Raw genomic sequence first — 24,080 nt, forward strand, 5'->3', positions numbered from 1 at the left:
CTAAGTAAGGTGACAAATTCACTAAGATCGGCCCTATTCCAATTCCGGGCCAAGAGGTTACCTTCCAAAGCTCTGCCGGGGCAGGGGGTAACCGTGAGGGAAAAGGAAATTATAGAATGGTCTGACCATAGACACGGCGAGATTGAAAGGGCAGATATATCCAGGTTAGAAGTCCAGATCTGGTCCAAGATGTGGCCCTTAATGTGAGTTGCTGATTTTATGTGAGAGAGACAATTCATGCTAGATAGATCAGAAAATGTTGCAGAGCAGGCACTCTCTTTTGCATCCAAGGGCTAATAATTAAAATCACCTAGGACTAGAATTTTAGAATTATTAATAACAAGTTGGGAAAGCATGTCTCCGAACATTGTAGGGAAATTGGGCATGGACTGGGGGGACGTTAAACTAAGACACAGATAAGAGGGTTCACTGGAGATTTCAGTTTCAATACAAGATAGTCGACCGAGGGGATACCGACTGAAGTCACGGCGGAGAATCTGATAGAGTTTTTAACAATCGCTGCGACCCCACCTCCCGATTTACCCGAAGCTCTGTTTGCTTGGACGATATAGTAGCCAGTGGGGGTTGCGGCAAGAATGTCAGGGATAGACTCCTCATTAAGCCATGTCTCCGTTAGTAACAGTATGTCTGGCTTCTCAGAGTCTAACAGGGCAAATATTTCCAACTGGTGTTTTACCAGTGAGCGTGTATTGAGATAGGTCACTGTGAGATTGGAGTATGGAGGCCTATTGATAGAAAGACGATTAGTGGCTGAAAGAGGGGCTGGGGGTAGAGAGGTTACTATCTCAGGAAAGGTGACTCTGGCGCAAAGAAGCCCCAGTGACTCAAGGCTTGACAGAGACACGGGGGAGGGGTAGGACAATGGGAATGCAGTCGGATCAGGTCAGCGGAAGAGTATTTAATAGAACCGGCAGAGGAGCATGCCCCGTGCCCCGGCCGGCCGCGGACGGGCGCAGACGGGCTTGCCTTAGGCGCGCCCGTTGCGCTCGTCCGCTGCGCGTCCGAAATGTACACATTTTTATAGGGTGCTGGTAGGGGCGTGGCCTCGTGTTAGTGGGCGTGGCCTGTGGGCTTCTCCAGTAATGGCGCCTGAAGAATGAATTTCCCCGCCCGTGGCAGCGCTAGCCTCCGCTGCGCGGGATTGATCAGGTGGGATGGATCGTGCGAGTGCACAGAATGCTTCGAGCATGCAGGTAAAAGTAAAACAATAATCACATTACAATTTTAAAAATACGCTAGAATCTCTCCCGGCTTCCCTGAGTCTTGGGCAAAATCTATAATTATCCCAATTTTTAAAAAAGGATTTTCGTTTTAATCTTATTCATTTAATGCTCGGTCATTATCCTAATTGGGATACACCAGAGAATGCAAAACCCTGTGACTGTGATAATTTTTCTTTACAGGACACGTTACATTTGATTATGTTCTGTGATCACTACATTAAGATCAGGAAAAAATACTTGCTACCAATTTTGCGCGAGGCAGGCTTTGTACAGGTCAGGCCAGCACTTATGTACTTGCAACTCTTACCTAGTGCAAGAGTAACATTTCACGTAGCCAATTTTTTAGTCGCAGGAGTCCACATTAATAAGAATCGCCTAAACTCAAAGTCTATATTAACTAATGTCTGATCATTTTTAGTATACATGATGTTTTTATAACTTTTTAACTTTTTGATATTTCTTAAATGTATTAACTCCATGAAATATGGCCGTATGAACTTTTTACTCTTTGTAACTAGTTGATTAACGTACTGTGCTTGTAATGATGAAATGTATTATGTGTCCATCCTTTTTTGATTTTTATTAATCGAATAAAGAAATTTGACTGACTGACTCTCCCGGCTTCCGCCTCAGGAGTGTGTCAAAATCCTAAGCCAAAGTGCTGTTGTTTGCCTGAAATCAGCTCCTCGCACATTCAACAAGTTCATGGCCATCGTAGCAGTAGCCTTACGAAGGAAAAACCCATTTGTCTACCCATACCTAGACGACTAGCTGATGAAAATCTCCTCTCCAGATCAATCAAGGAAACGTTATCTTGTTTTTATTGAGACGCTCAATCTTTAGGTCTCATAGTCAATGCTGAGAAATTCATCCACATTCCAACTCATACTGCACTACCTAGGTGCCACCCTAGGCACACAAATCGCAAAAGTGTCCTTCGTAGCAGACCTTATCTTTGATTGTACTGAAATGTTCTAACCTCTTACACACGCCGCACCCATCATTCAGACAGATGCCTTCGCTGCTGGGGTCAGTGGCCTCTTGTGCATTCCTTGTCTCAAATGCCAGACTGTATATGAGGATGCTCCAACAGACTCTGGAGGATCAATGGAACCAATACACAGACTATTGGGACAACTGATTCACTCTGTCACAAGTTGCAAAGTGTTCGCTACCATGGTGGTCTCATCGGAAAAATCTACTCACGCTCATAACAAATGTGTCTCACCAGGGATGGGGGGGTGGGGGGTCTCACCTGGGTACCCTACAGGCACAGGCCCTGTGGTCTGCCAATGAGCAATTATACCATATCAACAGTAGCGGACTGTCCATTTGTCCTTTTATCCCTCTATCCAATCCAACGTACTCCTGGTCCAAACAGACAGTACTGCCCCAATCTAAACAAGCAAGGGTGCACTCACTCTAGCCCCCTATCCCTGGAAGCGCACACCATCTGGAATTGGCTCATAGCAAGGAAGCTGACTATCTGGGCGATTCATTTGCCAGGAGTCCACAACACACAAGCAGACTCCCTCAGCTGAAAATCATGACTGGATTCTGCACAATGACGTCATGCAAGACGTTTTTCGAGAATGCGGGCATCTGCAAACAGATCTGTTTGCGGACAAAAGCAACACAAAATTTCCAGACTTCGCATCCAGTTTTTCCCGACCAGGAACAAAGGGGAATGCCCTTTTGTTCGACTGGTCCGAAACATTTCTGTATGAGTTACCTCCCGTTCTCCCGATACCGACAGACAGAAACAAGCTGTATCAAACCAGGACCAGAATGATCCTAATGGCTCCAGAATGGCCTCGACACTAGTGGTACCCGTGTCTCCATCACCACACAGGAGGCTGCCATGCAGACCGGATCTCCTCTGCTTTTCCCCCCAGACTTGACTCGCTGAGCATGGCTCCTGAATTCACAGAGTATGGATACTTAGGCCTTTTGCAGGAGTTCATGGACATTCTTCAGGAGGCCCTCAACCAGACGCTCTTTTGCTTTCAAGTGGAAGAAATGTTACATGTGGTGCATTCAAAATTATTTCCATCCTATTTCGGGTCAGAGGGTTATAATATTAGCTTACCTTCTCCTTTTAGCAAAATCTGTTGTGCAACTCTCATCCATTGAGGTACGTATTGCAGTCAACTGCTTACACTAAGTCCCCTACACAAAGGTCACTCTCCGGATTCCTGTAGTAAAAGATTTCTCAGAGGGATTGAAGGTGATCCCACCTGCTGAGCTGAATGTGGTTCTTTCAAAGCTCATGGGGCCACGTTCAAACCCATATAAAAGGCAACCTTACAACACCTTACCTGGAAAGCTACTTTTCTGTTAGCTATCACCTCTGTGCACAGGGTCAGCGAAATTCAGTCTTTCTGAGTCAAAGAGCCTTACACAGTGTTCCTTGCTAACAGGGTGGTGTTGAGGACTCACCCGAGTTTCTCCCCAAAGTAGTGCCTGAGTTCCACATTAGCCAAACTATTTCTCTCCCTACCTTTTATCTAAACTCTTCCACACCAACAGAAAGAGTGTTACACTCTTTAGATCTCAAAAGAGTTTGAAATTTTATTTGAAGAAGACCAAAACGATAAGACAGTCTAACCATATGTTTGTTAAATCTGATAGAGACTACTAGCCGCAGATTCCTTAACGTAGAATTATCCCCAGATGTGAGACTGGATCCGAAAACTTTTTGCCCAGCATCCCTGTGCACCAGTGGGGACAGCATCACGTGGCTCCTCCCAGGCGTTGCTCGCGTACTTGAAGTCAGCGAGATCACATAAGTCCCACCCCGGCGCGCCTTGGTCAGTTTTTTCCTTTTCCGCGTGCAACGCTGATCTGGTTCCTGCTCGGGCCTGTTTAGGCCTTTCCCTCTTGTTTTGTGGGAACTATGTGCGGATGCCTTCGGGCTTCAAGTCTTGTATGTCTTGTGGTCGCTTAATGTCGGCGACGGATCTTCACCTCATTTGCATGTGGTGCTTGGGGGAGGACCACTGCTCCACTGATTGCGAGGCATGCCAGCGGTTGAAGCCGAAGTCACGTCGGGAGAGTCGGGTGAAGCGTCTTTCGGCTCGCTTGTCAAGATAGGCATCGTCGCCTCACTCCGCCTCTGCGGAAGGTTCTCTGAGCGGCTGTCATTGTCGGCGCCCTCATAGTCATTGCCCTCATCGTCGTCGCCCTCATCCCTCTCCCGTGCCGCAAGTGCGTCGCTCGCCTGTGGGTAAGTGTCGCAGCTTGTCCCCGAGGGCTGGTTTTTTGGCCGGTTGGGGGCGTGGGCTCTCCGTGGCTTATGAGGACCTGCGTTTCCCGGTGAGGGGGCGTCGAGAGCCCAGATGGAGACATATGCAGCGGCTTTGCAGGCCTCGCTGGCTTCTCCTCTGCCTCCTTCACCTCCTGGGACGTCGGCGGATCCCCTGCGCCATGCGGGCCCTCCGCTGTGTCGCCGGTGGCTTTGGCCCCGATGCCAGCTAGTCCGGATCCAGACTTGGAGGATGTGGTGCCGTTGAGGATGTGGTGCCGTTGGGGTGCGGCCTTTCGGAGTTCTATCCTTTGGACCACGGCGCCTCTGCTTCGCCGCAAACTCCTGCGGGAGTCCCTGTGGTGTAGCGGGAGGTCACCGGGGTTCGGGTCGCATCCCCTCAGTCCCCCTCGGCCCTTTCGACAGGTGTCGACGCTGTCTGAGGCCGAGGTGACGCCGCTATGGCGCCAGCATCTGCTGGCTCTGGCAGCGCCACAGGTGTTGGCGGACCCCTCTCGACCTGTTTTGGGTCGGGGCTGGAAGGGGACCCCTCGCTCCTCTCTGAGGCCTTCACGTCCATCCACGCAGGCGGTTTCCTCTTCGGAGGTCGAGTCGGGGCCGGCAGCCCCACAGGGGTCGGTGGGCCCCTCTCGTCCCCTCGTGGGTCAAGGCTGGCAGGGGACTCCTTGTAGGTCCGCTGGTCCCTCGCGTCCTTCCGTGCAGGCAGATGCCTTGCCGGAGGTCGAGTCGGACTTGGCGCCGCCGTGGGGGTCGGTGACCCTCCCTTGTTCCCCCATGGGCGGGGGACTCCTTGTCGCTCTCCGGTGGCTTCTCGTTCCTCCACGCAGGCGGCTGCCTCGTTGGAGGTCGAGTCGCCCTATGACCACTTCGGCTCCGTCCCAGCCCCGATCCTTGGCGCCGGGTGAAGAGGTGGAGGCCCGGCCGGCGTCTCCTGTGGTGTTGGATGACGACGATGCCGCCCTGCCCCAGGTCGCGGATTCTACAGCACGGGACAGGTGTCAGATCGTAGATTCGTCCTTGCAGATTCCCTCTTCTCCAGAGGTTGCGCGCCTGCTGGTGTCGTCCTCTCCGGTGACGGGCCGCCGCATCATGGCGTTCTTCCTGGCGCCATCAAAAGACTGCTCCTTGCCGCAGCCTTTGCCGGAGGAACCACAGGTCCCCCACTCTTCGGCTCCTCTTTATCCCTTTCGTGCTTGGCCCTTGCCCACTCCGGCTGGCTTCGGGGACGGCCGCCTCAGCCGCCGCCCACGGAAGAGCTGCTTTCTCCACCACGGGGCCCTACAGAGGCGGGTGCGGCCTTCGCTTGCGCTGTGTCCACGGCTGTGGGGATTCTGCGCATGAGAGATCTTGCTGCCCATTTCCCAGCGGATCATCTTTTGGGGGTTCTCCACCAGGGCTCTGGTGGACAGGAGCTACTGCTTCCCTTTAAAGGTTTGCTCAATTCCTCTCTGACGGGGACTTGAGGACGCCCCGCCACAGGGGATCTGGTGCCCCAACACCTTCTTCATCGACACCTTCCGGCGCCTCGTGACCCGGCGTGTCTTTCCCTCCACCCCTCTACCCGTGGGCCCATGTTGAGTACCGCCTTTCCTTCCCTGCCGTCGCTGTTGGCTCCACTTTCCCGGGAGGCCCGCTGGCTGGACTCTTGGGGCCGCAATATGTTTGCTTCGACCAGTGCGGCTCTGCGGGCTCTTAACACCTTGTGTGTGTTGGCTAGGGCCACCTCTTGTTTGTGGGACTCGGCTGAGTCCCTTGGATCCGCAGCTTCTCAAGAGGGTGCTGGCATTGATTTGCGGCACCATGCGTTGGATGGCCGAGAGCTGGCGGCGTTTATTCTTTGCTCCGCTCTGGACATCTCGGAGGTGCTGGGTCGTGCCATGGCTTCGTCGGTGGCCCTACGCCGCCATGCTTGGCTTAGGGACAGTATGTTCCCGGAAACTGTGCGGGTACAGCTGGTGGATCTTCCCTTTGATGGCTCCCTTTTGTTCCACCCCCCAGCGGACTCAGCCATCCGGAGGTTTTTGGCAGGGCTTAGACCTCCTCCTCCTTCTTCTCCCCCTCAGTGACCGGTGAGTTTGCTAGCTCTTGGTGATCTTCCTTTTGGGCGAGTCGCACTCGTGGTTCTAGTTCTGTGTGTTTTATGGCAACTCGAGTTCTCCTTGTGGAAGCTGTGGTTCTGTTGGCTGTTGGACGACCCTTCTTTGCTGTGTGTTTTTGCTGGGTTACCTGCTCCAGGTTGGCCTGAGATTAAGTCTCCTGTGTTTTCTCCAGGGCTGATTGATAAGCCCTCTGCAGGGATTTTCTCCCTGCGACTTTTTCTGTTGTCCTCTGCTGCAGAAGTTCTTCCAAAGAGGGTTCCCATGTAATGTGACTTAACTTACCCTATGTGGGGTAGTGGTAGCTGTTATATAGCTTATGCTGTGCTGGGGGGGTTGTGGTTGACTTCGGGCTACTGCTCTCCATGGCGTTCATGTACGTTGCAGGTGCACTTGCGTCGTGTGCGTGTACCCCTCGCTGAGGTGTGTCTGGGCTGTTCTCCACTTTCATGTTCTCAATCTTGGAGACGGAGATGCTTTTGCGTCCCTCCTTCTTTCTGGTGTAGCCTGGCCACTCTTCCGGGGGAGGCCCTGGGCTGTTCTTACTGCTTCTGACTACAGTCTTGCTGTCGGCACCGTTCTGTCCGGTCTGTTGCCTTCCGACTGTGGTGGGCTCGCCTTCTTTTCCCTCGTTTCCTTGGACCCTCTGGGTTGTTCTTTCCTCTTCCTTGCCTTGGCATTGGTTGGAGGTTTTGTTGCCTTGTTGGGGCGTGGGGTGCTTCGGCTTCCCCTGGCTTTGCCCTTGGTTCCTCTGTTGGGGCGGAACAAGCCCCTCTTTCCTCTTCCTCCTGCACCCCCATCTTGGGGTCGGTGGTGTTCTGCTTGTAGGGGTTCCCTCTTGCCTGGGAGGATGAGGCTCTTCGCCTGTCTGTTGGATTAGTTCCCTGTGGGACCCTCTGTTGTGTCCAGGCTTGGTGAGGTCCTTTCGCAGACCCTCCTTCCCCGGGGGTATGGCTAGGTATCTATTTTACGTTAAGGAATCAGCGACTAGTAGTCTCTGTCAGATCTCTGAGTTACTTACCTTCGGTAATGATGTATCTGGTAGAGACGATTCTAGCCGCAGATTCCTTCACGGCCCGCCCTTCCTCCCCGTTCTGCGAAGAACTTTCGCTTGTTCTTGTGAACTCGCCTCCCAGGGGGAGGCTATTTCTCCTGTGGGTGCATTCCTTGTTTTTTTGACGGGCTGTTTTGTCTTGTTCTTGTTCCTTCCTCCTTGGTTGGCCCCTTGGTAGATAGATCTTGGGGTACTCCTGTGCTCCTTTGTTCTGGCTGTTCCAGATTGAAGCTTGCTTTTCCTCCCCTCCCTCTTTGTTGCAAAGGTTCCTGGGCCCTCTGCTGACCTCTGAGTTGGGGGTCACCTGGTCGTGCCTTGCCCTTTGCCCTTTGGGGGTTGTTGCACTCTGTGCCGGGGTTGCCTTGGAGGTTGACGTTCCCTGTTTGTCTTGGAACTGGTGCCCCATCGTTATTCTTGGTTGGAGTCAGGGCCCTGCTACATGTTGTGTGACATTTTGCTATGTTCCTTATCTCCGGGGGAGGGGGCTGTCTACATGCTGGCAGGGTGGCTGTTCAGGGCTGTGCTCTGCTCTTTCTTCCTTCCCTGCCTTTGGGGTACTACAGTGTTGACACTGCTCCTTGTGGTGATGTTTGTCACCATTCCCTTTTCCATTTTTTCTGCTCTTTCGCACACTTTTCCCATACTCCCACAGTTTTGTCTGGTGTGAACTGCTTTTTAGAGCAGAGAAAAGTTTGAGTGCCTTGACAGTCTTAAAAGAGCAGCAAGTGTTAGGGTACTTGACATACTTATGTTGGAGATCACATATTGAGGTCTCATAAGTTACGCTACCCAAACTCCCATTGCAATATTCTTCTTGTGCCTTCGATACTTTTACAAACCTTGCCTAATCCCAATTAAAAGGCAAACTAAAGACAATTTCCCACCAGAAAGTCCCAGGATTTGAGGCTTTAGCCAACTGCTTTTACCATACTTTATTTCTGAGACCATAAGTAAAAGGAAGAGAATCCTAGGGCGTTCGTAAAAGAAGTTGAAGTGTGACAATCTGCCAAATTAAGCATATTGGCTAAAGAGAGTGTTTTTAGGGCTCACGCCTACGTTGCAGTGCGCAGCACTATTCGCGCAGCGAGAGCCCTTTTGTATGGGGTTCTGAAAGCTGCTCACACGCTCGTGCGTGTGAGCAGCTTTCCGCGGGTGCCATTGGCTTTCGCGTGCTTTAAAAAAAAAAAAAAAAGCCAGCACGCAATTGGGCAAAGGCGGGCGCATGTCCCGCCTTTCCTCCGCCCATTCCCGTCGGTGGCCAGCACGCGCAGCAGTGGGCGTTCGCTTCGCTGCTGCGCTCCCTAGCCCCCACTCCTCTGGTGCGCGAGAATCACTTGTTCATTCAAGCCTCAGAGACACCCGTTATACTTGTTATAAATGGAACAGCTTTCAGTTCTGTTGGCACGGAATTACGTTGCTACCTTTGCCAAAAAAGACGTATAGTGAACAAATCGATGGGAATACACATTGGAAGTATGTTAACTATGACACTTTTGAGACATTTAGGTGTAATAATCCCTTAGCACCGTTGTATCTAGTGTGTATGTCGCGAGGAACATGCTGCTCATGGCATCTTAGAACATTGCTCGCTAGTGATTCCATGCATCTGCTTTATTTTTCTACTGCTGCACACCACGTTTTTCTTCTGGAAGAGAACATGGAAAGACTTCCAATATGACATTTTGCTATGGCTGCTACAATCAATCAATCAATCATGCCATTTATAACCCGTGAGGATCTCAAGGTGCTGGGGGGTGGGTATTTTGTAGTATTTTGCCCTCCAGCGCTTGCCATTTTTGCAGCTGAGGCCCAATGCAATTGTCGAGTTGCTTCGCCCACGCCAACACGTAGCGAACTTAGGCCAACCCACCGTTGACAGGACACAAACTGTCCTGTGCTTCCATACTTTATAGCGTGCGCTTACTTTCTTTAAAAAAACACTACACTGCAAATAAAACATAAATAAAAGTGTAATTTATATCACGAATAGCTCTAACTTTACAAATGCGAGACCTATTGCATTGCAAATGCTTGTTGTTCAGGTGGGTGCTTCCTTCATTTTCCAGGACCAACTAAAAGTGGAAAGATAGACCACATGAGGGCTGTTTTAAGCTTCACTTTGTGATTCACTTGGAATTATTAACTTTGATGTCTGTGGAAGGTAAAAGGTCCTCGGAGCTTAGTTGATGTAAGAAGTTGTAAAGCCTACTTATGGGAAGCGATAGACCACAACTTCTGCATTAAAAAGCACAAGTTCTGTTTGGAAGAGCATTTCAGAATAAGTAAGTTGAGTTTGGCCACCTTTAGGCACCGCTACTATTTAATTGATAGGTTGAGTTTATTTGTAAAGTGGAGGAATGTGTGGCTTTTTAAGTATTGTTGCTTTTCAGTGGTCATTTGATATGAGAATACAGTACATTTTCCAAGGAAATAATTTGTCGTCATAGTTTTATTTGTTCATCTGTTGGGCAGGAAAAGTAAATAAGTAGCCATAAGGTAAAAATACCTGATGATTTTAACACAGAGGTTTTTATGATTTATTCCAAGAGTTTAATAGCTGTGTCCATTCTTTTATGGTGTGTGGTTAAAGGAGAATTGCTTTTTTTCTAAAAATATCATGATGGTAATTTATTGCTTTTCAATGTTGTGTATGGTTTGGCCAGGAGGGAAATGTTGGAAGTGGGTCTGAAATTAAGGTTGTTTGGGTCAGCACCAGGGTTTGTAAGCAAGGGAGTGTGTTGTCCTAGTTTGAGGCAGTCTGGCATCAGTCCAGTGCTTAGGGAGCTGTTGATTATCATTTTGTCCAGAGTGGGGTTATGCATGTTTGCGATTTTTTTGCTAGGGAGGCCGGGAGAGGTTCAGCTAGGTGAGAGGAGGATTTGGAATTTGCGATAATCTTTAAATGTCATCCAGCTGCTTGGGGTTAATGAAGGACCTAATTTGGTGTTCCTTCCATCCGGTTCTGGTGGGTTACTGGTGCATGATAGGGGTTGGTGGTCAAGGGATAGTTAGATCTTCGTGATTTTGTCATTGAAGAATTTTGTGAAATTGTCAGTGTTCTTTGGAGACACGGGAGTTTAGTTTTGGCACATTAGAGGTTTGTTGTTTAATGATGCTAAACAGTTCTTTAGGGGATATTTTTTGCTTTCCCAATAGGAATACATCATTGTCGTTTGATAGTGCACAGTGCGTTATCATTTCCGATAGGTGTTCTATGAAGTTGATCAAGCTGCCTGGTGGGTGTTAGAGGAGGTTGAATTTCATTGTTTTAAGTGGGGAAGGTGTAGCTTTGTACCACGAGTATGCTGATCTTGTAGATAATGCCTATGCCACTCCAGATGTGGTTCTCCTTATTCTTCTTGATGATGGAGACACCTGGGGGACTAGTAGGTCAAGGATGAGCGAAGAGGTGTCAATTAGCCATGTTTCTGTGATAAATGTGATGTCGATGTTGTGGGTCATGATGGATTTTGGCAGGTCAGTTGGATGTTTGGTTGCTGATCTGCAGCTTAAAAGCATTCAATTGATGTTACTGCTGGTGTTGGGATTCAGAGGGGGTGAAGCCAGGCAGACTTTGATAAGGTGGAGGTCTGTTAGGTGTTGGAGGGATGATTTCTGTTCCAAAACCGGTAATCATCTGTATCTTGGAGGTGGGATTGTCTTGTTTGAGAGTAGAGTCATAGAATTTGGTTAATGCTGTTAATAGCTTTAGGAATATTCTGGGGGTCGATCTTATTGTCCTATGCGCTTGATTTTTTTAAGGGGTAGAGCACCAGCTATGAGGACGGTGTCTGAGCAGTCATGTGGGTTGTCTTAGAGGGGGTGGGGGGCTTTGAGTCAGTTCAGGATTGGGTTTGAGAGTTGATAGAATTTTGTGAACTCCCTGTGTTAGTATGTGGGGTTAGTATTTTGAGTTGGTTAGAGTTTTCCTGTGAGTGGCATTTATGATATGGGTATTTAGTTTGATTAGTAGTAGCTGCTGAGAAGTTGTCGTGAGACTTGAGAGCAGACGCCACTTGGTCAGTTTTCCTCAAGGTATGGATAGAGGGGTGTATGTGGGTGTGGTGAGGATCGGACCGGGGTGAGTTGGAGGGTTGAGAATTAGAGTTGTAGGTTTCGTTACTCTATGATCTGCTTTTCAAGGTCATCTTGGCTGGGTGGCCTTCTGCCGGAGGGTGGGGTGGATGTGAAGTAGTCGAGAGGGGTTGTGTGGGTAGAGAGAAGGTGGCATAGCGAGTGAGGGAGTGGAGTTGCAGGGGTGGCGGGTCATGAATGGCTGAGATCCTGCTTTTTTTCCTGAGGTGGAGGATGAATTGGGAGGGGGAGGTTGGTTATTGGGTGAATGCAGTTTTTTTTATGTCGGGAGCGGGGAGGGGGGTGAGTCGAAGTTACATAGGTTGGTATTGTCTTGGATCAGGATGCTTCCATTTCTGTAAATGGCTATGGGGGCCTTTGCTTTGAAGGTTGGAGAGTTTGCGATCGTCATTTTGCATCCGTGAGGTATTTTGGTGCATTTAAAAATGTTGAGGTTGGTTAGGGTAGTGAACCTTTTTGCCTGACAGGGAGTTTAAAAGATGAGATCTGTTTTTAATAGGCCCTTGGAGATGTAGTAGTAGATGTCGGCGATTAGATTTTCGGATGGTATTTGATTAGTTTTTGGTTGAGGTTTTTGGTGGCATTGACTGAATCATTAGGGGGGGTATGTTATGGAGAAGGAGTTGGGTCCATGAGGTTTGAGCTAGCTAGACAGAGTAGAGATAGGGGCAGGCGTTATGTGGACGTGCTTATTAGTTCCTTCTTGGACTCTGTAATCGTGGTTGTTGGTTAGGGTAAAATGAAATTGTACCGGGAAAGATTCTGATTTTTCATGGGTGTACTCAAGATGAGGGGGCTGTAAGGTTGGATATCTTGTTAGATTCCTGGGGCGGGAGGTGAGATAGTAGTGGGGTTAATATTACTGCAGTTCAGGATAGGTTAGTTGATGGGTGTGTGTTCAGCTTCTTTATCGGTGTTTTGTTAGACTCATGATAACTGTCGAATTTGGGGTTTTCTAGTCCGGGTTAATTTGCGAGGTGATAGGGAGGAGAATAGAGTACCCTCTATAAGATGGCCGTGCGTTTGCAGTCTCAATCATTTTGCAGTTGTTACTACTTGATGACCTGCAGGTCTGCAATATCAGTCCCCTTTCAGTTGTTGCTAATATTATTGTCATTCAATTGGAATTGTTACTTTAATATCTTACTTGTAATTTTATTATTTCTTTGCTGGAATTTACGCTCCCTCATGTGTAAGAGACTTATGTGGTGGCCCAGGAGTGATTTCCGGCGCTTCTGCCTCCAAGAGGGAGTATTACCGTATAGGGAGCCGTGGTTTTCAGGATGATCAAGTGGGTGAGAAAAGCAGGTTGTACCAGGCCATGAGCGGCATTGCGGAGGGCCGTGAGGTAGAGCAGGGCTGCAAGGAGGTGCCAGTCATGTCACAGCAGGGAGAGCAAGGGTAAAGTTTGTTCCAGTCGTGGAAACGCACGCCCTCCAAGAGCCTAGATTTGATTTGGCAGAATCTGAGGCCAGTGGCTGGCTTGATTTTGCCACAGGGTGTGCACGGCTCCATGGCTGACTGGAGGACGCCATGCATTATCTAGAACAGGAGCAAGACCCGAGGGGTTGCTCAGTGGAAAATGGAGCCGGCCCATGCCAGGAGCTACGGCTCCCACAAAAAAAACAATTTAATGACTGGGCTGCTTAGGTCCTAGTCATTGGCGACTACAGGCACGCATCCTAGGCGACCAATGTATTCGACTGGGTCGGCATCATGAGTGCTGCCACAACTCAGCTAGCACACCTCACCAGGGCAACAGATGGTTAAAGGCCAACATAACTATCTCTTTAACTGCAAACAAACAGCCGTCTATGGAGCAGCTGTCGCTGCCTGCCACAATCCTGACGGTTTAACTCGAGTTAACATTTCTAATACACACTAGTATTTCTGTGCAGACATTTGTGTTCCTAAATACAAAAACGATCTCAATAGTCAACAAGTTTACTTATTTCAAATGTTATTATATCCTTCTGTGAAGAGGCTCAACTCCTGCATGTTTTCTAGGTCTCGCACCTGGCGACGCAGCGCGAAGCACTGACACCAGCGAGATCTATTGTTGCTGACTTGCCTCGGAAGAGGGACAGAGATGGCCACGCGCAGGGCTTTTGATGATTGGAGCTCGTGCACACGTGCGTACAGCCACGCGGTGTGCACATCTCCTGTCCCCCTTCCGAGGGGAGTTACTTTCACTTTTCCCTCCCAAGTCCGTCGCCCCCCCCCCTCTCAACCACCACTTTGGCTCCACGGACACAGCTTTTCTAATTGGTCACTATGATATAGTAGCCTCCCATTGCCAGCCTGTCAACGCGCACCGAAGTGCTCCTCTCCGACAATCACAGCACACCTTGGCATCATTCACAAGTACTCACAACACCCCTGATCACAGCAGTGGCACCTCTGGGGTTCTTACCTCTGAGTCCTCTCCAAACCGCTGCATGCCATGTGTTTTTGCTTTGGCGGCCCCTCCCTGGGCCGCACGAGCTGCGCAGCACCCATTGAAGTATAGCAAAGTCTGCAGGCGCCGCCACTGGGCACGAGTCGCCGGCCACGCCAATGTGCAGGCTCACGGCATGCCTACAACAGACGCATGTCTCTCTTTCACCTTCCCTTGCTCAAGCAGCAAGCTGCTCATGTTAATTACATTTATAGGGAGATGTCTTGATCGTAAGTGTGTAAATTAGCTGGTACGAACAAAAAGGCACACTTTTTCATTTGTATGGAAGTGTATAGTAATGCAACCCTTCGGCTAGAGAAGCCCTCGCCTTGGACTGTTGTGTAGAGAAATTAACCTCTTTTCTGACTTGGCCTCGGGTGCGTCCAGTAAAGTTATATTTTGATGCTATAGACTTGACCCACTAAGCTTTGTTTCAAGGGTGAATATAGTCAAAGGAAAATGCCTTAAAAAAATAGGGCCCTACCCTTCTGGCCAGTGTCTCAGTGCAACACCTCATAAACTGTAGGACTTAACACAGCACGTTCACCGTTTCTAAGCGCTGGAAAATACGAGATGCCTTATTACACAGTTTAACAATACCCATTTTATTTGATGGGAAGCTGTGTAGGCCTTGTCTGAATTGAAGTAGGGGAGCTCATTGGAGGCTCTGCCCACCTTGCAAGGCTCGCAGCAGCTGCACCCCACGGGCCCATTCACTGGACACACCTCGGACCGCATCACACTAGCAGCTGCTGCGCTCTATTCAACAGCAAAACACACAAGATGATGGACTGAATGTTGCACAATGGCAAAACATTCACCCCCAGTCACAGATCAGGGTTTAATCCATTATTATTTTGCTCACCAAGCCACCCCAGTTCAGACATGGTCATATGCAAATCAGTCTTGACCCTGTGCCTCATGGGAACAGTCCAGCCCGAACTGCCAAGCCATGTCTTCCCTGGACTGGAATCAAGCATCCTAGGACCGGTTTCTGGCAAACAGCCATCTGCAGCCAGGATAGTTGGACTCCAGTGACGTAGTGAGCACGGGACCCACTTCTGGGCATACCCTTCCCACATAGGGTGAACAGCAAAAAACACAAGATAATGGATGGAATGTTACACAATGGCAAAACATTCACCCCCAGTCACAGATCTGGGTTTAATCCATCGTTATTTTGCTCACCAAGCCACCCCAGTTCAGACATGGCCATATGCAAATCAGCCTTGACCCTGTGCCTCATGGGAACAGTCCAGCCCGAACTGCCAAGCCATGTCTTCCCTGGACCGGAATCAAGCATCCTAGGACCGGTTTCTGGCTATCAGCCGTCTTCAGCCAGGATAGCGTAGGACAGCGTATGTTGCGCTCTATTCAACAGCTTCTTACACCACCGCTGGCGTTGGCTATAAGAGTTTGGATCCCCAAGTTAAGCTCAGCTTTCCATGCTTAGGAGGTTGTTAAATCCAGTACCTTTAAATTGGAACTAAAAGTAACAAATGCTCTTTAGCGCTTAGAAAAGGCAAAATCGGTGTTAAGCGCTTTGTAAATATCACACCATTGTTCTGTGAAGGTTATTTGTCTGCAAATATTAATATATCGCGTGTTCCTTGTGCTCTTTACGATGCCGCAGCTAAAAAGCACCATTTAACACGACGCTTGTTCTATTATTGGTGAGAGGTTCTCACAGCGCATAATTTGTGGAGAAAAAAAATTGTATTTGTGGGGAAAAAAATGTATGTATAAGTGCAGGGGCCTAAAGCTTTGTTTAGGAGCCCGCCGCTCGTGCTGGGCAATGCTCGTCCTTTTCAGATATGTGCTCTTTAACAAAAGCGAGGGCATTCAGAGCACTTAAGAGAACAGACAGCTGGTGGTTCAGTTGACATCTGTAACCTCCTTTCAGCCATTCTTAGGTTTTCAGACAGCATAGCAGTTGCATGCAGGTTGGGACTTGGAGTTTCACGTTTTGGTGGCTGCGAGTACAAGCATGCTTAATGCTAGTAACTAGAAAAGCCCAGGGCTGCTTGGCCGTCAGTCACGGCGGGACACTGAGAGCTGGCAGGCGCCCCGCTGGCCTTGTGCGGGGCACAGTAGCCCATTAGCCCTCTGGCTGTAAATTGAGCTCCACAGCTTTTCAGCTGAACGAGGAATGTAAAGCCGTCACCAGGAGGAAGGCGCTGACCTCGGCCCCATTCATGCGAGGAGACCGAATCCAGTAACAAGTTTACTATTACGTTAAACAGTCATGTCTCCCTCTTTCGCAGGGGAGGGTGGACTCGGTTATGATATTTTAAGCGAGGTCTTTTTCCAAACCTGCTCTTATATTTTTTATTCGTTGCCTCAATGCATCTCCACCACTGTATCCTATGGCAGACCTCTCAGACTGTGCCATGCAGGCCTAAATTAGCCAGGCTACTTTGTATTCGTTTACTCGTAACTTACATTTAGAGTATGACGAACAGACTGCAATTTCCGTAAATTAAGTGATTAAATATCAAACTGTGGCCGATTTTTCCTGTAACTGGGCTGGAGGAGAGGGCCCGTCGCAGGGCCTCTGCTGCGCAAGCTTCTTACTCAGCAGGCAGCCAGGATCACAGTGTCCTAGAAGAGGAGGGGAGACAGAAAGGCAGACACAAAACAACAATCTACCTCAATGCCAGAGAGGCACGCACAGTCATAAAACAGACAGAAAGCTTGAACATCAGACACACTACAACAAACAGAGGCAGGAAACATCAGGCAGTCCTGGGACACTCAGGCTGACAAAACAACAATCTAACTCAGTGACAGGCAAAGACCGACAGTCACACAGTCCGAGAAAAGACAGGAAGATGGAAAGGCAGACACAACAGTCAGAGGCAGGCAGCATCCGAAAGTCATGGACACACTGACCAGACAAGAACAAAGGGACTCCGTGACACAGGTGGGCAGGGGCAGGGTCACAATGTCATAGAAGAGGCAGGAAGGTAGAAAGGCAGACACACAATATTATTCTGACTCGGCGGCCGAGGCAGACAGGGGCACACAGACAGAGAAGAGACAGGAAGATAGAAAGAAACACACACAGCAACAATCAGGACGGTCGTCTGCCACTGACCCAGCAGTGCGGCACAAACCCTTGGGCTGCGATTAAACAGTGCTGCAGTACAGGTCTGTGAAAGAGGACAGTCTGCACTGACCCACTGCGGCACAAACCTTTGGCATCTAGTGAACAGTACCGCAGGATGGGTCTGTGAAAGTCTGTGAGGACAGTCTGCCACTGACCCACTGTGGCACAAACCCTTAGGCTGTTGGTATTATGAATGACAATGCGTTTTATTTATGTTTACTTTTTTTAAAAACATAAATAAAAGGCATTGTCATTTACAATGCGAGAGTTTAAGCTATTAGCATTGTATTTTAAAAAAAATGTTTTTATTGTTTTTTAACATAAATACATTCCCCCCCTCCTCCCCCGGACAGGTAAACATTCTACACATTAACATCATGTGCTTTACATTGTTCTTGTCATACATACATGGTCATTATAGAAAATTTACAAAATATATTCCCGGCATCACGGAAAACAACAAAAGCAATAACATACATTCATAACAGCATTGATAATGATTAGTTTTGTGCAACTCGCCATTGTATAAGAGGAGTCCAGATTTTCATACCCTTTTTGCGTCGCGATCTGCCTTTCCGCTTATATATAGCTATCTCAATATTATACACAGCTAAAAGTCTGGCTAGCCACTGTTGAAAGGAGGGTGGTAGCGGGTCAAGCCAAGCCGAGGCTAGGCATAGCCGCACGACCGCCATAGCAACAAATATAAAATCGTGGCCACTCTCAAGGTTATCTGGGTCTTCCGCCCCAAGTACCATTGCTTCATGTGACAGAGCGACATTTCTGCGGAGAACTGAGGTTAAGAACCTCTCTATATCTTGTGTCAAAGGTATTATCACTGGACAAGAGGCAAAGATATGAACGGAGTCTGTTTTACATAAATTGCATCTCGGGCAGCAAGTCCCCTTGCCGGTTCCCCATTTTGCGATCTTATCGGGTGTATAGTAGAGAAAGAAGCAGGTTTTGTAAAATTGTGCCTGGAGTTTGGTGGAAATAAGAATGGTTTGGGCTAGCTGATAGGAATATAAAAATCCTTCCTTTGAGATTTCGAGTTTACTTTGCCACTTCATTGCCGTTTTATCTAAATCGTCCGGGAACATGTCCAGCAATGAACCATAAACCCCGCCTATTGAGTGTTTCTTAGAGTGTATAATTGTCTCTACTACCGTGCATTTTTCCCCGAGTATCCTTGCCCCAAGTTTATGAATTAAGAAATCCCTTATTTGGAGGTACTTAAAAAAATCCCGCCAATCTAAGTCAAATTCTTCCTTCAGAGCGTTAAAAGATTTAATCCCCTGAGTATTAGCATTGTAAATGACAATGCCACTTATCTGTTTTCAAAACCAACACATAGATAAAAGGTTTGTCATTTACAATGCCAATAGCTCAAACTTTTGCAAATGCGAGAACTATTGCATTGCAAATGCTTGTACTCTTCTATTGCCAGAGAAATTGGGTAATAACTCACTGATGGGGACTAAGGAGGCCAAAACCTGTCTGGGAGAGCTTGCGTTTGTTTGGAGGGTCTTCGCAGGTTGGTCTGGGCTGTTCTATTGTAGCAAGATCGAGATTGATTTGCATGTTCCTTTCTCTTTGCAAGTGATATGCATGAGAAACGTTTGACTGGAAGCCCGCCCGAGTGATTACCATAGGCTCTTCTACTTACACCTATAAAGTTGAAGAAGAAATTATCCTTGGCGCGTTCTTTCTCCGGATTTACTCGTAGGATTTGGAATTGCTCCGCAAAGATCCCTGCTGCAACCCCTCCTTCTCCTGTTTCAAAACGAGACTTCAGATCTTTACTTTTCAACAACTACCTCAACACCTACACAAATTGATCTGTGATTCTCAAAGACCCTCATCGACTAGATTCTTCAAGACAGTCGTCTGACCCGTTCAGTTTCTCTTCTATTCTATTCTCATTGCCATTACCTTAATGCTTTACTGTTATTGACGTTTGGTGTTTATGTTCCGATACTTTAATGATTATGTGTTCTATGCTTTTCATGACTATTTCGACCTTCATGACGTCCCACATGTAATTCAGGGTTAAACGTGTTCTCATAACATGTAAAGCGTTCCGATACCTTTGAGTCTAGGTCGCTCCATATAAAGGCAGCTAAAAAAAATCATCTGTGTTTTTTCATCAGTGCTAGGCTTTAAGTGTAGGCTCACAAGTGTGGCCCGTGCCTGCTGTGTCACAGGACTCAATACCTCACTGCTCACCAACATTATCAAAAATACCACCACAGGAAGCTGTTCTGTTAATAGCTAGTAGATAAATAACATTCAGGTTGAAGGTAGATTTGCATACAGTAATGAAAAATATTGCCTTTCTTTCCTAATGTTATCTGAAATATTCTTCACCCTTCTAAGTATCATGATGTGCTGTTGACCTTGTTTGGGTGCAATGTGTATTCTGGTTCATGCCTTTTTATTTTCTTTCTCTTTTTTCTCATCTACATTTTCTCCTCCCTTATCCTGATTCCATGTTTCTGTTATTAATGTTTTACTGTTTTTATTGCTCCACTCTTTTCATCAACTGACAACAGCTGTCCAACCAGATCCCTGAAACAAGCCCTGTAGTGTTTGGCACTGTGGAACATACTCGTATCTCACCAGGTCCTCTCCATTCACTGTCTAGTGACCAGATACTAGGTATGTTGACTTTTTACTTTGATAAATCAGTTGTAAAGAAGTAGATCTGGAAAAAATATGTATGTATTTGTCTTTTTATTTTGTTAAGAAGACCTTTTCTTTTGTGAACCCATCCTTTACTATATTCTATATGTGTTGATGGTCTTTGCCTGCTCAAACTCCCTTGGTATTTTGTAAGTACGCTGTCTAAATGCACCGTCTTTGTATACATCTATTTAGTTTGCTTACTGTTGTAACCTTTGGGCCTGGAAATCGAATCCCTCTTCTATTCTCAGAGATTGTAAACTATATTCCCTGGTAGTAAGAACAGGGAGCTGCTCTTAAAAACTTAAAAAAACAAAGCCAATTAAGTGTTTCCGTCACCGAATTGTCATTAATATTTATGAACACAGGAATAACTAGGCATACACACGAGATCACTGCACTCTTTTGCGAGTCACCTGAAAATTGCCTTTGCAAATGTCTGAGCCATTTTCTTGAAATATAATACGCATTGCTTAAAAATTGCAGCTGGACAGAATGTTCCCTATTGTTATTGTCATTACTCTGAAAAACAGATCTAGAACAGATATGTACCATCCTCAAAGGCGAGACTTTGAAACTCTCAATTTTAAGACCATCCATTTGGCTCAGAGGCTCATAGTTAGTTTCCACTCTGTGGATCATATATTCATGAACACTAGATATTGCTTTTTTTCTTTTTTTTCTATTACTCTTTTCCTTGCAAAAATTATTTTTGCTAAGATTGTTGGCTTTACTTGCTCCCTTTTCTTGTCCACTTTAATTTATCAAGTGTTGTGAGGTAAGGTTCTCCATCTTGAGATTCTCTTTGAATTTACAAGCAGTAGAATATCTTTGCATACATGTGTTATCCTTGTAGCTCATTTCAAAATATAATTGTACATTTTGAAAATCTCATTTAAACATTGAAAACATGCATGTATATGTAATGTTTCTAGTCTTTTTTTGATATTTTAATTTTAAAATGTCACCTTTTTAAACCAATTAGATCACACAAATGTTCTGAAATATCTTTAAGACTTTTTGTAAAAAAAAAAAATTTAAGACCTTTATTGGCATACTCAAATATCTTTAAGAAGTTAAATGCAAAAGAGAAAATGTTGCCCCTATTATGGGCTGTGAACAGAGTGGAAACTAACCATTCCACTTTACGCGTTCAAGAAGATGCAGTCTTCTGTCAAACTTTGCAGGTTTAGTCAGGCAAATTTGATTTTTTTGTTTTCCGGCGATTTGCCAAACGTTTCAGCTGCAAATACATTTTTTATTCTCATTCTTATTCATTAACGTGCTTTAATTCTGTTTATGGTGAATGCACCATGCAATCATTACTTATGGATTCCTAATCTAAAATTACTGGCACACTAATTTACAGGGTCACTAAAGAGCTCCCACTTTAATTTGTTCTTGTGATAAAATGGAAGGCCCTGTATTGCATAAATTGTTTGCCATTTGCACTCCACTACCCTTGATATGTTTGGAATTTGGTTTGAACTCAAGTTCAGTTGTAGGATTACATTCAACTTTATTGTGAGTGGTCACAATTTTCTGAGCAAATTCAGTTAATTGAATGTTTTATTCATACAGATATAGCCACAGCAATTTTTTTGTAGTTTTAATAACATTTTATTTGTGGCATGTGTGATTGTAAAAATGAGTGCTCCTTAGGATTTTAACTTGTATTTAATCAAAGAAGCCTTTTGAGTCACAAGGTCCCGGTGACTCCTCTGGTCGTGGCGGCTCATGGGCACCGACTCCATTATTGTGCTCCCGGTCTCAACGAGTTTTTTGCTTTCCATCCTGTGCGAGAAGACTTTTCTATGTGTTTCTACAAATGGTGACTTTGTTGTTGTTGCACTACAGGGCCCCTCAGTCCTTCAAGCCACCAGGTGCTCTCTACTATGCTTCAGGGAATGAGCACCCGAGGTAATGGATTAGATGCCCCTTAAGAGATGCCTGCAGTGCTATTCTAAAGGCCCCTGGGCCGATCTCAATGATCTTTAACTCTCGCCGGAGCATGGCAAGAGCCGCTGCGACTGTTGTTCGGCGGTCCGCAACAATGTGACTCTGTGGCAGCGTTAAGACAGATGGTGGGCCCACAGTAAGATGGCCAGATCCTCTTCAGCAACACTGGATATCTTCATTTAGACAGATCCTCTCTATTTGAGGAAGAGGAGGAAGCATTGAGTGAGTTACCCAGTCCTCAGTTCATAGACTGATGTCCTGGAGTCTGGCGAGAAGGGATTCCTGGAGGAAGAAGAGGCGCCCACCTACCATAAAGTAGAGGTGTACTCCATCTTTGAAGAGGATGACTTCTTAATGGAGACACTCTTGAAACCGAGCACTCAATCCAGTAAATCCTGATGCTCAAGGGGATTATTAAATCCAACCTTGATATCTTTAAAGAGCCTGTAAAACAACATGTATTAAAAAGAAATATACACTGGTGCCCTCTGGCTTGCTTTATTTAAGAAGGCATGTCCCCCCAAATTCGTTGGTGGTGACCACTGCTAAAAAGAGAGCAGCAGCCTAAACCACTGGAGTGCTCTTGTCTCTTGATAAGGAAAGCAAGCGTTGTGGAGTAGTGTGGCTGTGGAGTAGTGTGGCTCACTGGTTAGAGGCGGCAGGCCTGAGAGCAGAAGTCAGCCTGGGACCAGGGTTCAATTCCCGATGCGGCAGGGTCGTGGACCTTGGTCAGCGGACTCGATAATTCTCGCTTCGGTGCTTACTCTAATCAGGGGTTCCACTCGGCAACTCTGGGCATTAGCTTGCCTAATCTCCACAACGGCCCCACCAATTCCGGGGATGCCTGGCTCCACCTTGGGGACTCCCAGCAAGGGACCATCCCACAGGGAAAGCCAGGACGGGTTCCCCAGAGTTATACAGCGCCGGGACGCCCCGTTGCTGGGGCAGCTGTGCGCTTTACAAGTATACTACATTTACATTTACATTTACATCAATGTTGTAGGGTAGAGAGTAGCGGTGGATGCAGCCACACACTGGTGCATCGCCACCTTGGTAGGCCTCCTTTCTTGCTACGAATAATCCCACTGGAAGGATGTAAAGGGCTTCTTACGCAACTCCCTGACTAGTATGGTAAAAGGGGAGAAGAGCTAGTTGAGGAAGGCCAGGGGAGTGAACACCTCCTTTATCCTACAGCACCACTCCTGGCTCTGCTTGTCCGGCTTAAAGCCAAGGTGCAACAGCACCTCGTCAAACTGCCTTTCGATGGTAGGCACCAGTTTGGGCTGTAGGTTGACACCAGGCTTGAAAAGATCAAGAAGTTCACAATCCGCCATGGTGATGGGTGCCCTTCAGATGCCTTCTGGAAGGGTCTCCTTTCACAAGCAGCAGACTAGGGTTGGCTCGAAAGCCACTTCCCCCAGACCTACCATTGGCAGCAACAGGGTTATCACCCATATAGTGGTAGGGGTTTCACACTGGGCTCATTCAGACGCAATGACTACAAGGGCCGAGGCAGAGGTACCCCTAGTTAGGGAACCAACTTCAAAAACTGATTTGCCCTACATTGACGATCACACAACACCTGTCGCGAGGGAGACTTTTGGGATTCCTTCCCTGCTGAGAAGAGTTTACCACAGACCAGAGTATCCTATCCATCATCTAGCACAGCTGCTTCCAAGTGCTCAACTCTGCCCCACCAAACATCCCACATTGCATCCTCCGCACAAACATCTTGGGTTGTTAAAGCAGGAATTTCAGGCCCTCCCACCCTGAGTGGCCATAGAGCCAGTGCGCCAGCAAAACCAAGGCAAAGGTGTCTACTCTCTATACTTCCTTATTCCCAAGAAAGACGGATCTCTCAGACCAGTCCTCAACCTCCTTCCTCTAACAGATATATCCTGTCAGAACATTTCTACATGGTCACCTTACAAGATGGAATCCCCCCTGCTGCAGCAAGGTGACTTCATGGCCACGCTCAACCTGAAGGACAACTACTTTCACATCCCAATCCACCCAGCTTATCTATGCTACCCCTGGTTCATGGTAAGTGCTAAATACTACCAGTTCAAGGTGCTGGTCTTAGGCGTCACAGTGGTCTCAAGGGTCTTTACCAAGTGCTTATTTATCTGTGGAAACCGC

At 47.3% G+C, this 24,080-nt stretch overlaps 1 protein-coding gene across 13 annotated transcripts in view; it reads left to right on the forward strand.

The window, feature by feature from the left end:
• The window catches only part of EIF4G3 (eukaryotic translation initiation factor 4 gamma 3), a 1,426,031-nt gene that overhangs the window by 673,793 nt on the left and 728,158 nt on the right, over nt 1–24,080 (forward strand). For all 13 annotated transcript variants that reach the window (XM_078642564.1, XM_078642569.1, XM_078642559.1 and 10 more), the window contains one exon: nt 19,853–19,958. In XM_078642564.1, coding sequence (XP_078498690.1) covers nt 19,853–19,958 — 106 coding nt within the window. The remainder of the gene's footprint in view (nt 1–19,852; nt 19,959–24,080) is intronic.

The sequence above is a fragment of the Lissotriton helveticus genome, chromosome 5_1 (genome assembly GCF_964261635.1).
Source record: "Lissotriton helveticus chromosome 5_1, aLisHel1.1, whole genome shotgun sequence".
Classification (NCBI taxonomy): domain Eukaryota; kingdom Metazoa; phylum Chordata; class Amphibia; order Caudata; family Salamandridae; genus Lissotriton; species Lissotriton helveticus.